This window comes from Mobula birostris, chromosome 3 (assembly GCF_030028105.1).
Source record: "Mobula birostris isolate sMobBir1 chromosome 3, sMobBir1.hap1, whole genome shotgun sequence".
In the NCBI taxonomy this organism is placed as follows: Eukaryota; Metazoa; Chordata; class Chondrichthyes; order Myliobatiformes; family Myliobatidae; genus Mobula; species Mobula birostris.
In genome coordinates this window covers 172,121,834-172,136,113 of record NC_092372.1, presented here as the reverse complement: position 1 = coordinate 172,136,113, position 14,280 = coordinate 172,121,834, and the positions used below count along the sequence as shown (strand labels likewise).

Sequence of the window (14,280 nt, the reverse complement as noted above, 5' to 3'; positions counted from 1 at the left end):
TGATGTATTATAACTTGGATCTTTATATGAAAAGCTCACTTTAATTGTATATTTTACAGTTTTTGCTGTTGCTGGTTTTAGGAAAATTTCATTTGTTGCAATGTGTTTAGGGTCCAAAGCTGAAATTATTAATACATGGTGAGAAATTATTAAAACTAGTAGTTAATTCTTACCCCTCAAATTAGTACTGCATAATGCAGAAGTGAAAACCTGTACAATAAAACTGAAAGAGTTGCTGCAGGACATTACTTACATGGATTATTGCAATAAGCAGAGTTTTAATGTATCTCTGTCCACAGATTAACGGATCTGCTGTCTTGTAATTAGTGACAAATTCAGAATATTGTTATATTGTACGTTGGCAACCATCCTGTATTCTAGCTGCATAGTTTTATTTAAGTTTGTCATGATACAACAATGTAATCCTGTTAGGATTCAGTTATGGTTTACTCACGAGGAATTTTAAACACTGTGATAATCCATGAAGCTCTGTGAAGAAACAACTAACCCCTAAGAACATTTTCTCTAAGATTATTCTTTTCTGTTTATTTTCCAGAAAACGGCTCTGGATCGGGAGAAGGAGGTATGTTTTACATCTTACCTATAAAATATCCTACAGGCTCTGTATTGTAAGATCACGGGAATTATTACTAAGAACCCTAATGAATACAGAGAAATAATTTGGAATATATTACTTTGGACTTTTAAGAGTTGACAATGTTTATTGGGTTAGAGGTGGCAGCGTAGTTTCACAAAAGTACGCTTAGCAGAGTGCAGTGATGGGGAGAATGTTAGGCGAGATGGTTCTGGGAAAAGCCTACAATATGTCATAAAGAGAGCAGTTTTTTTCCAAAATATATGCCTCCATTCAGAATCTGAATCTGAATCGAGATTTAGGGATTCAAAGATTCAAAGTACATTTAATGTCAAAGTATTTATACTGTATACAACCCTGAGATTCATCTTCCCACAGCTACAAAACAAAGAAAATCATGAAACCAGTTCAAAAAAATCAAACATCCAATGTGCAAAAAACAGAACAAATCAAGCAAGCGGCAAAAAAGTGAGTGAAAAATACAAAATATAAAGCACCAAACCTCAAAGATATCAAAAGAGTCTAGGCATACTCAATTGAGCTTGGTTTAACATCACTGGCATATGTCACGAAATTTGTTGTTTTCTGGCAGCAGTACATTATAAATGACAATAAGTGTACACATAAAAATAAATTAAATAAGTAATGCAAAAAAGGGAGGCAAAATACTGAGGAAGTGTTCATGGGTTCATTGTCCATTCAGGAACCTGATGACAGAGGGGGAGAAGCTGTTCCTATAATGTTGAGTGTGTCTCTTCAGGCATCTGCACCTCTTCCTTGATGGTAGCAATAAGAAGAGGGCAGGTCTTGGCTGATGAGGGTCCTTAATGATGAATGCTTCGTTTTTGAGGCACTGCCTTATGAAGGTGTCCTGAATGCTGGGAAGGCTAATGCCCATGATGGAGCTGGCTAAGTTTACAACTTTCTGCAGCTTCTTCTGATCCTGTGCAGGGCCCCATCCATACCAGTTAGATGCAACCAGTTAGAATGCTGTACATAGTACAACTGTAGAAATTTGTGAGTGTGTTTCGTGACCTACCAATTCTCCTCAAACTCTAATGAAATATAGCCATTATCATGCCGCCTTTGTAATTGCATTAATATGTTGGGCTCAGGATAGATCCTCAGATGTTGAAACCCAGGAACTTGAAACTCCTCACCCTATCCAATTTTGATCCCTTGGTGAGGACTGGCGTGTGTTCCCTTGACTTAACCTTCTTGAAGTCCACAATCAACTCTTTGGTCTTACTGACATTGAGTGCAAGGTTGTTGCTGTGACACCACTTAACCAGCTGATCTCTCTTGCACCTGTACGCCTCTTCATCAACATTTGAAGTTCTGCCAACAATAGTTGTGTCATCGGCAAATTTATAAATGGCATTTGAGCTGTGCCTAGCCACACAGTTGTGGATGTAGAGAGCATAGAGTACTGAGTTAAGCAAGCATCCTTGAGGTGTGCCAACGTTGCTTGTCAGCAAAGAGGAGATGTTACTTCCGATCTGCACAGACTGTGGTCTCCCAGTGAGGAAGTCAAGGATCCTGTTGCAAAGGGAGGTACAGAGGCCCAGGTTTGGAGTTTTTTGATTAAAACTGAGGGTATGATTGTGTTGAGTGCTGAGCTATAGTCAATAAACAGCAGCTTGATGTAAGTATTACTATTGTTCAGGTAATCCAAGGCACAGTGGAGAACCAGTGAGACTGCATCTACTGTCGATCTATTGTGGTGATAGACAAAATGCAGTGGGTCTATGTCCTTGTTTAGACAGGAGTTGATGGTAGACATGACCAACCTCTCAAAGCACTTCATCACAGTAGATGTGAGTACCACTGGATGATAGTTGTTGAGGCAGCTCACCCTGTTCTTTTTAGAAGTTTACGGAGATTCAGTGTGTTTTCTAAAACTTTGACAAATATCTTTAGGTATGTGGTGGAGAGTATATTGACTGGTTGCATCACCTCCTGGTATGGAAACACCAATGCTCTTGTATAGAAAAGCCTACAGAAAGTCATGGATAGGGCCCAGTCCATCAAGTGTAAAACCCTCCCCACCGTTGAGCATATCTACACAGAGCGTTGTCTCAGGAAAGCAGCATCCTTCATCAAGGACTGCCACCAGCAAGAAGGTACGGGAGACTCAGGACCCACACCACCAGGTTCAGCCTCTTAAACCAGAGTGGATAACTTCACTCAACTTTACTCACCCCATCACTTAACTGTTCCCACAACCTATGTTCTCACTTTCAAGTACTCTTCATCTCATGTTCTTGATATTCATTGTTTGTTTATTATTATCATTCCTTTTTTCGCATTCATTTTGCATTTGCACAGTTCATTGTATTTCTTGCACATTAGTTGTTATCCATCCTGCTGGGTGTGGACTTTCATCGATTCTATTGTATTTCTTGTATTTAATGTGATTGCCCGCAAGAATCCCAGGGTTGTGTATATGTACTTTGATAATAAGTTTACTTTAAACTTTTCATTTTCCCTTATTGGAAGCAATTTTGTGCTTTTGTGTTTACACATTGTAACTAATAACTTCTGTTTGATCTGATCATATGTAAAAATATAGTGTCTTGATCTGGCAGAGAGATCTTAAAATGTTAATAGCTCAAGAAGGCCACAAGTGGTCAAGGAGTCACTGCAAAAGAACTTTGCGGCTCAGGTCTTCACAGAATTATTGAAAGGCATATCTTCGCCTTTCATCAAGTAACTTAAAATATTTGTAGTTTGGCTAGATGGCATTACCGATATGCACTATTTTCAGGTATAATTTCTCCAGAAGCTGTGATTCACTTCTTGCATCTTTAGTCCTTGTTTCATGCACTTAGTTGGCGTGGACACCACTAACTGCCTTTCAGACCTCAACATACAACTTTAATTAACCTGTACTCTTCCTGTTGTTGGTGGAAATTGCCCACAAGAAAGAATTAGTATTTGTTTGGCTTTTCTCCAATTACATTGTTCAAGCACCACTTATGATTCAAAGCAGTGGATAGGAAATCGGTGGAAAGGCCACTTCTCTGCCAATACTTTTTGGAATGAATCAGTCTATTCTTTATTTCTTCCTGTTGAGTCTCAGGGTTCTGATAAGTGTCTTCCTGATAACAGGGATGAGATTGGAGCCATGACTGCAAAATTATATTGAGAGATATATAAATGATAATTGTATGCGACAATATAATCCCTGGAGATAAATAAAATATTTTATGAAATATGCTCAGAATGCATGATATATAATTGAAAATGTTAAAATTCGCATTAAATAAAATCCTGTGGAATAATTTTGCAGCATGATCTGTTAACTCCATCTGGATCATTGTACCACAATTTGAACAGAAATGTTAAACTTTTAGTATTAAAATCTCCACAGAAGTAACAGAAGTTTTTTTTGTGATGAATAGTTCAAATGTTCATATATTAATAACCCAAGACAAAATGTCAGGGCCTCATTGACTTACTCCCTGAGAACTCAAAAAGAAAAATTTTATCAAATCTGGAATAAATGGATTGAATATATAACCCCAATGCGAGCAGACTTTAGATGACTCTCCTAATGATTTATACTGCTCTTCTCATCAACACAGTAATATTGCTAACGTAAGCACCCCTAGTCTAAATGTTTGTTTTTTTTTGTTTTCTTTTGGAAAATAGAGAATTAACACAAGTAAAGGGAAAGATTTGGGAAAGGGATAAAAAAATGAAAAAATTAAGTAAATAAGTACATAGGGATTGGATAATTGTCTGCGGGCAGGAGCAAGCATGAACAAATTAGGATATAAACACCTACAATGGTTGATACATAGGCTTATATACAACATTTTGGACCAGTGGAAATGGTCCAGAAGGGTTATATGGAAACTATTATTACCATTTTTCTTAACAACTAATTCCATTACTTAGCCTAATAGGTTAGATTTACCACAGTACATAATTATCTATTTAAATGTTTATTTTCCTTTTATATCATCTCAATGTGTACTTAAGAATGTATAAATAATTGTAGTTTTATACATATAAAAAAATGGAAAAGGTTATATGTGTGAAAAAAGTACATGATATTTGTGAATTCCTTATCCAAATAAAAATAAAATTAAAAAAAAAGAAAATATATTAATTGTAATTAATACCACAAAAGACTGGATTACATAGCTGATGTGATTCCTCTGGTCATTTTGAGGTATTCATTGGAGATAATTTCTTTAAAGACAAATGATGATGAACCATTGCATTATTCCAGCTGGATTCAGTAAAGGGGAACATCAAGTAATGTGAAACCACTTGCGTTTTCCTGACTGAATCAGTATTAATTTAGTTCTACGTCTGGATTTTAAAATGATTCAATGTGTTAACTTGATGAGAAAGTCCCGGTTCTGTTTATTGAAGTTACGTGCCGATTATAAAATAAAAATATTAAACATAGCAGGCACATGATCTATTGGTACAGGGTTGCCAGACCAGACTAAGTAGCTGGCCACAGCATCTTCCATGACCTCCCCTCTTTATGCCATGATACCCAAAACTGAATTCAGATCTGTCCCCTAATGTTAAACAAATATTATCTTCAGAAGTAATATTTTTACCTCTTAAAGTCAGAGTTTTACAGTTCAGTTGTGCCCTTTTTTGATCTATTTTTTAATTTTTCTTGATTAATTTTGGAACTATGGACCACTAAACCAATTAAAACTTGAAAGTTAATGCTGAGCAATTTGAGTAACACTTCTGTTAAATCTTCTTAACTTTAACACCTTCTTTCTTAACTTTAACACCTTCTATCTTAACATTCTAAACCACATTATAAACATCCTGGGATCGTCTAAACCCTGTCCATTATCTTACCATTTCTATTTTATGATTGCAATGTTTCAGGTAATATTTTGCCCAATTTCTGGCCTCTTTTCAATCCCCTTTCATTTAATTTCTAATGCATTTATTTCTGCTCTTTATAAATGCATTCATTATTATTCTATAATGATGGAAGAAATGTACAACTTTTAGAGCTTACTTTACCATAAGCATTGGAGTTGCTTCATTTATGAGACTAGAATGCAAATATCATAATAACTTAATAGACTGAGCCTCATTTGCCTGTATTTTAAAAATCAAAATGTGAACAGTTTTCTCCATCATTTCTTCCTTTTCTACTTTAACGTTGCTTTTTGGCCTACATCTCTGTTCTTTCAATTAAATGTGCCTTTCACAACATTGGACGGGTTTGTGGTGCTGGCATGCTGATGCTTTTGCAGAGAAATATTGGCTGGCTGTACTGTGCCTCACAGCATGCAGAGACAAAATGTGCTGGAAGTCGGATTTAATTCTGGTGTAGTTCCTAACTATATCAATATGGGGGAATGGATACAATTTGTATCTAGTCTCCCAGATTTGCCTGCATTTACAGTTTTATTAAACAAGTTACTTGATTATTTTTTCAATTTACTCTAATTTCATGTTTTCAATTGAATTTACATAAATTAAATGGATCATAATTTCTTTTTAATTTTTGAATGCTTTAAAAATCTAAGTGCATTTCTATTTTTTTCTAACTATCTCTGATCACTGGGCACATTTAGAAACAGTACATGGTTCAAGCTGTGAGTGGGCCAACAGCACTGTCTGTGGGTGTGGCTTTAGTTTGCATGGCATGAGGCCATTGTGTGAGTTATACGGCTGCAAAAGACAAACAGGGATCCTGCAGGAGGTTGACACAAGGCTCACTGTTTTGTAAATGATACATTTAAAGATTCAACTATTCTTCCATCATGTGGTTACAGGTGATGATTGTACTCTTCATCTTAAAATTCAATGCTAATTACCCACAATAAACCTAGCATCTTAACTCAAAACAACTCCAAAGAGGCATATTCTATCACCTTTGTTTTGGTTCAAATTTAACATACAAGATAATACAAACTAGCATAAATGATTCTAAAAGTCAAAATTATTAAAATGAATTGTGTATTTTTTGAGATTTGTGCTGTTTTGAAGTAAGAATTAATTACATTTGGACCAAAGGTTTATATCTTAAGACAACCAAAATTAAAAGCTACAGCAGGAAAAGCATAATATAATTGATTTTAAAATGTGCTTGTTACATTGTGTGGTTTAACTTAATAAGAGCCAACATGGCATATTTCATTTGCAGTTTAGTATAACAGGAGCCATTATAACAAACTACATGTAAGTGCTGTTACTTGCAAATATAAACAGCATTGTATCCTTAGAATAAATACAGATTGTAATATATTCCACAGAGAAGCAGCAGTGAAATTGTCTCTGCTGGGTGTGCTCTCTCGTGATCAATTGGCAACCCCTGAGTGGTTCAGACAACCCTAATTATGTGTTTTATTCAATCAGGGGTGTTGGTGACCAGCATTGAATAATGTTGCTGCAGTGCAGCTGAGAGGTTATGCCAATTATGATTGAATAAGCATTTATAGCTCTCAGAGCTGCAGAACACAAATCTGTGTATGTGTGAAGGTAGCTCTGTGTTGTATATCGCAGCCAAGAAATTCTATTATGTACTGAGACAATTTTGTGAACTATACTGATGAATTTTATCAAGTGTAGGCAGTGCACTTCCAGAGATTTGTCGTGGCAATTCCATACATCTGAAGCAGATATGCAACAAAGAGCATTCAATAACATCAAATAGCAAGAAGGATATGTTTCAAAGTTCAAAGTTAAGAGTAAATTTAGTATCAAAGTACCCAGTGCACAGAGTTTAATGCTATTTACTCTATATCCTGTGTGCACATGAAGTTTATGAATGATACAGCTGCCTTACTTGGAAGTGACTTCAACTGAAAGGTTGAAGTTCGTTAGGTAAAGACAGCATAACATTCCTTAATCTTCCGCTAGGGAGTCCATGAATCCTCCAGGTAGTTTCCCCATCAGGTGTTTTTTTTTACCTCTGGGTGTTCAGTGTTAGTGTCCTCAACTAGACCTTTAGCTGGTCACTCGGTGAACAGAACTGTATTCAGGGATTCATCTTCAAATCCGGCTGAGTATGCCGCAGTTGTTATTGACTTCATTGAAACCTATGTGTGGATAACTGTATGCTTATGAAAACTTGCTGTACATTCCCAAACCAAAAGCTGTGGTTGAATCAGAAGGTTCATCACCTGCTGAGGGCTAGATCTATGACATTTAAGTCTGGTGACCCAAGTCCATACAAGAAAACCAGGTTTGGCTTGAGGCCTATTTCAAGAGCAAAGAAACAATTCTGAATGAGGTTGGAGACAACATCAGGTGCGTGTCAACTCTGGCAGGGTTTACAAGCCATTATTTTCTAGAAAGTGAAACCCAACATCATGAATGCCAGCAATGCTTTACTACCAGACGAGCTCAATACCTCCTATGCCCGCTTTGAAAGGGAGAATATTACTACAGCTGTGAAGATCCCTGCTGCATCCAGTGATCCTATGATCTCTGTCTCAGAGGCTGATGTCAGGCTATCTTTAAGGAGGGTGAACCCCGCTAAGCGGCAGGCCTCAATGGATTACCTGGTAAGGCTCTGAAAACTTGTGCCAACCAACTGCTGGGAGTATTCAAGGATATTTTCAACCTCTCACTGCATCAAAAGGGCAACAATTATACCAGTGCCCAAGAAGAGTAGTGTGATCTGCCGTAATGACTATTGTCCAGTAGCACTCACATCTACTGTGATGAAATGCTTTGAGAGGGTGGTCATGGCTAGAATGAGCTCCTGCCTCAGTAAGGACCTGGACCCACTGCAATTTGCCTTTCGCCAGAATAGGTCTGCAGCAGACACAATCTCAATGGCTCTTCACATGGAAGTAGATCATTTGGACAATACAAACACCTATGTCAGGATGCTGTTCATCGACTATAGCTCAGCATTTAACACCATCATTCCCACAATCCTGATTGATAAGTTACAGAACCTGGGCCTCTGTACCCCTCTTTGAAATTGGATCCTCAGCTTCCTAACCGGAAGACCACAATCTATGTGCATTGGTAATAATATCTCCTCCTCGCTGACAGTAGTGCAACTCAGGGATGTGTGCTTAGCCTATTGTTCTACTGCCTCTATACCCATGACTCTGTGGCTAGGTATAGCTCAAATGCCATCTATAAATCTACTGCTGATATAACCATTGTTGGCCGAATCTCAGATGGAGACGAGAAGGCGTACAGGAGCGAGATATACCAGCTAGTTGAAGGGTGTCACAGCAACAACCTTGCACTCAATGTAGGTAAGACCAAAGAGTTGATTGTGGACTTCAGGAAGGGAAAGACGAGGGAACAGGAACCAATCCTCATAAAGAAGTCAGAAGTGGAGAGAGTGAGCAATTTCATGTTCCTGGGTATCAAGATCTCTGAGGATCTCACCTGATTCCAAAATATGAAGGCCAGTGATGTGGATGTGGGACGAAGGACATCCATGGTCGTATGTCTGGCCAGCAGACCAGCAAGGATTAGGGTTGGTGACACCCCTACCCCAGGTCAGAGGTCAGCAAGTTGTTGGCAATTTCCAGGATCAAAGTTCCACATGAGCTGGAGGAGCAAGGACCAGTGACCCCACGGGTGTGCAAGTCAGCAAGTTTGCAGATCAAGGCCTAGTGTTCGAGGCCCTCATCCATGGTCCTCATTTGTTGTCATTGGCAAGTCCTGAGTCAGTACCAAAGATTAAATACTGTAGGTCAATTGGAAATCAGGAAATCAAGGTCTGATGATCAGAGCCCTAGGTCTGTGAGTCGCCAAGTCCACTGGGGGAAATTGAAAGCTCGCTGCCTGTGACTCCACAAGTCCACTGTAGGTTGAAGGATGAGTGGGTGGGAGGGAGGAACAGGGCTCATTTTAATCTTGTTGTTTTGTTGCTGGTGTTCTGTTGTTTCTGCTGCTTGTGTTGTGCTGTGGGAATGCTATGTGGGCACCGGTATGCGTGGCGACACTCGTGGGCTGCCCCCAGCATGTCCTTAGGTTGTTTTCATTTTTAAGGCAAAAAACACATTTTGCTGTATGTTATGGTAAATAATTAAATGAATAAAGGAATCTATAAATCTTTAAACTGAAGGATAAACTTAAAGTGTTTCTCTTCAGATTATAAAGGCAATTCGCAGAACAAGACACCGATGGCACAAATTGGTGTAATTATTCAATAATCATCATATAGTATCCCACCTAGATATTGCCGTGAAGCTTAATGTCATGCTTTCATTTTTAGTAGAAAGTCATTTGACAGCATTCCCAAAACAGAAGTTCAAAAAATGATAGTATTTCGAGAAGTTGCATTGCACTGGCTTTATAAATCCCAGTATAAAATCAATGGAATTATTTACAGTGCCCATAGTTATGAACAATGCAGTACAAATAGAATGGCAGATCATGGAAAAGAAACATATCAAGTGTTGTCACATTGAACAATGTACTATACTACAATTGACTTCATTACCCACATTTATGACATAATGTTTATATTCAGTCTCTTTCCATTGAAATGTCAGCATTTGAAATTGTGTAACTAGGACTTGCTTTTTTTGTTAGATATGAGAATAAAAATTGTCTTTGACATATTTTGAAGTGTTTTTGCAACGATCTTTCATTGAAGTTGCACACACAGGAAAATTAGATTGGGCATCCCAAGCTATCAATCACCCTATTATGAATGTCTTTTCCTGGTTGCCACTAGCACATGTGAAGTTATTGTCAACATAATCAATGCTCATTATTATCTTTCTTATTGAAGCTAGATCAGAAGTTTGTGATCTGTGACCTTCAAAGTAAAACAAGGAGCAAGCCATGCAGCAAGTCAAGATCAATACATGAACTGAAGGCCTTCTGTTGGAACAGTGTTTGAAAGTTGACTTCCTCACTTTATTTTTGTTTGCTAATCTTTTAATCTTTGGGTGAAAGACAAATATCATACAGAGCCATGAGCTTATGATCCAGTTTTGGAAAGGAAGTAATGGGTTCTGAGCCTGTTGATAAGATCATCACAGACACAAAAGTTTCTGCAGATGCTGGAAACCCTGAGCAATACACCACACACACAATGCTGTTGGAGGGTCTCAGCCCAGGCCGTCAACTGTTTATTCCCCTCCATTGAATCGGCCTGACCTGCTGAATCCTTCCAGCACCTTGTTGGTATTGCTGATGATATCATCAGCTGTTGAGTGATCACAGGGAAAAGCCGTTCTGATTTGTGTCGACAGCATCCCTGATCCATTCGCCGAGGACTAGATGCTGCAATTTATGGTCTGAAGATCCCTTTGCTTTCTATGGCTTAGAGCTACTCATTGCATAGAGCATGATTCGGATGCCTCATGGTAAAAGTGGAATTGCCATTATGAAACTAGAGTGCTGTTTAGCCCAACCAACCCCTATGTGGCAATGGTGGGAAGTATCCTAGAACTGAGCTGAACCATCACTCTGAATGAACAGAGCATGAGTAATACAGCGGCTCTGAGCTCTACAAGCTCTTTGAATCTCTGCAGCTTCTAAATGAAAGAAAAACACAAATGCAATTACTTAAAGCTAGCTTATCCCAATTTTGCAATTGCATTTTTGGCACCCTAACTGAGTGTTTGGATGAATTCCAACTTGTGGGTTCCAGGGTAAAATTTTGATGGGTTCAGGTCCTCCCTGGGCTATATATACCCATTTTATTGATACCCAAATATATGATCGAGTGTCTTAGAGTCCAGAGGGATTGACGGGAATGGAATTGCTGGCTGCTGCTGGGCTGCTGATATTTTTATGCCAAATAGGAAATTTCCTGTGCCTATTTCTGCCTGCCTTCCCTAACATACCCCTCTCCCAACCACCAGGCTGCAATATTCATGGACTGGATCAGGCTGAGCAGAGCTGGGCAGATTCCCTCGCTCTCTGAATCCATTAGACCGAGTAGTGGCTGATCTTCCTGGGCCTTCTCACATTCTCATCAGAAATGTTTTTGTGATCTTCCCTCACACACTGTTCCTATGAACAGTTCTCAGGAAGAGAACCCTGAGGTAATCTGGGGACACCCTGTAAATGCTAAAACTAGCAAACACTAACATCTGCTGCATTAGGAAGGGATAGATCCACTGCCCTGAAATCACTGCTTACCTGAGCTCTGGTCATCAGCAATTCTTCCAGCATGGGACAGGATGAAATCTTCTACTGGGAGACCAAATTCCAGTTCATCAGCAGGGCCAGACTATTACAACTGGCCAACTGCAGTGACAGAACAGTGCTGACAACTGATATAGTCATTTCCCCTAACTTCACCATTTACCGAAGTTGCCACGTAAATTGATATTAAAAACCTCCAGGGATCTTTTAAAGAAGATTTTATGCTCAGTATGCATTATAAATTATGATTTGAAACATTTAAAGTAAATAAAAACATTTTTTTTTTGGAGCATCCGGTTTCTCCTATTCAATCTTTCCTGGGACAACTGACAGCTGCATCTGTACCAGGTTAGCGTCACAGATACCCAGCCAGTGAGCAAGCAAGTGAGTCTGCACAGTGCTCCCAGTTCTGTTTGGCTGAGTAATATTAGCCAACCAAATAATAACATTAGACACCTAAATATATAACTCAATATTGATTGTTCATGATTAGAATGAATTGGTCATGTGTACAGTTAACCTAGTATAGCTTCAGCATCAGCAAGAGTTTACATTGCCTATTGGAGTCATAGGAAGCCCACCAGCATAATCAAATATCCCAAAGAGTGCACTTGCTGTCCAGAGAGCTGTGCTGCAGCCACCACTCAGGACTTGCCCAGTGACACCACATCAACCGGAAGATCTACACATATCTCATCGAAGGAGGGGCAAAGAAGTAATGATAAATGAATGGAAATTGCAACTGGCTGCAGAATTTGCAAAGTCCAGGTGTAAAATCATGCATAGCTCTCTTAAAATTAGCAAAGGAAGAAAATAAAACTGGTACATATTGAATGGCCATTTCTATAGCAAGGAGTGTTGTTCCACCAGTTGGGCATTAGCAGTTGTGGGTCCACGACTGTAAAATGGCAGTAGTGCTTGCTTAGGGCTTACTGAATCTGAGGTTCTGCCCGAACCGACTGCCAACCCCTCTTTCTGGATTACATACATGCCCGAGTGTCCCTGAGAAGGAGTATACAGATCCATGGGTACATTGAGAGTTTTCGGGTCCAATAGTAGCACAGAGGCTCGATTATGATGACTGTGTTACCATTTGAAAATGTAAATAGGGTGCACTATGAAGTACCATAATATTGTAATAATGTGATCTTACAATCACTGAATAAACCATCATTGGAAAGGGACAACTAAAAGAGGCTGATTGGGTAAATTGGGGAGGTGGGATGGGGTATGTTGGAGGATCTGAGGCAGGCTGGGAGATCGTTAGGTCAGAGGGAGTGTTGGAGTTGGGGGATGAAGGGTGGTGTGCATGTGGAAGGGAAGTAACTCTGAGATTATAGTTAAATATGCTGTCTCAGTCCAGTGCTAATGAAACCATAAGACCATAAGGCATACAGTAGGAGCAGGATCAGGCCATTCTGGCCTTTGAATCTGATCTTATTTTGCCTCCTAATACCATTCTCCTGCCTTCTCCCCATAACCTTTGACATCATGACTAATAAAGAGCCTATCAACCTCTGTTTTAAATATACCCTATGACTTGGCCTCCACAGCCATCTATAGCAATGAATCCCATGGACTAACTACCCTCTGGCTAAAGAAATTCCTTCTCATTTCTGTTCTGAATGAACATCTTTCTATTCTGAGTTTGTGCCCTCTGGTCCTAGCCTCCCCCACTACAGGAAACATCCACTCTATCTGGGGCTTTCAATATTTGATAGGATTCAATGAGATCCCCCCCCCCCCCCACTCCCATTCTTCTAAACTCCTGTGAGTGGAAGCACAGGGCAATCAAACACTCCTCATATATTAACCCTTTCATTGCATGAATCATTCTCGTGAACCTCCTCTGGACCCTCTCCAATACCAGCACATCTTTTCTGAGATGAGGGGACCAAAACTGCTCACAATACTCTAAGTGCAGTCTGATAAATCCTTTATAAAGCCTCAGCATTACACCCTTGCTCTTCTATTTTAATCATCTGGAAATGAATGTTAACATTGCATTTGTCTTCTTTACCAGTGACTCAACCTGCAAGTTAACCTTTAGGGAATCCTGGACAAGGACTCCCAATTCCGTCATCCAAATCACTGACATATAACATGAAATGGAGCAGTCCCAACAGTAACCATTGTGGGACACAATACTCATTAGCAGCCAACCAGAAAAGACACAATTTATTGCTACTCTTTGCCTCCTGCCAGTCAGCCAATCTCCTATCTATGTTAGTATCTCTCCTCTAGCACCATAGGGTCTTATCCTGTTAAGCAGCCTCATGTGCGGCATGAAAATCCAAGTAAACATGCATTGACTCCTTTGTCTATCCTGCTTGTTATTTCCTCAAAGAATACCAACAGATTTGTCAGACAAGGTTTAGAAAACCATGCTGACTTTCAGCTATTTTATCACATCCCTCCAATTACCCCGAAACTTCATTCTTAATAATAGACTCCAACATCTTACCAATAACTGAAGTCAGGCTAACTGGCCCATAATTCCCTTTCTTTTGCCTCCCTCCCTTCCTAAAGAGTGGAGTGACATTTGTAATTTTCCAGTCCTCCAGAACCTTTACATAATCTAGTGATTCTTGAACGATCATTACTAATGC

At 39.1% G+C, this 14,280-nt stretch overlaps 1 protein-coding gene across 1 annotated transcript in view; it reads left to right on the top strand.

The window, feature by feature from the left end:
• Nucleotides 1–14,280, top strand: part of LOC140194753 (tomoregulin-1-like) — a 287,906-nt gene that overhangs the window by 208,958 nt on the left and 64,668 nt on the right. The window contains exon 4 of the mRNA XM_072252017.1: nucleotides 557–583. Coding sequence (XP_072108118.1) covers nucleotides 557–583 — 27 coding nt within the window. The remainder of the gene's footprint in view (nucleotides 1–556; nucleotides 584–14,280) is intronic.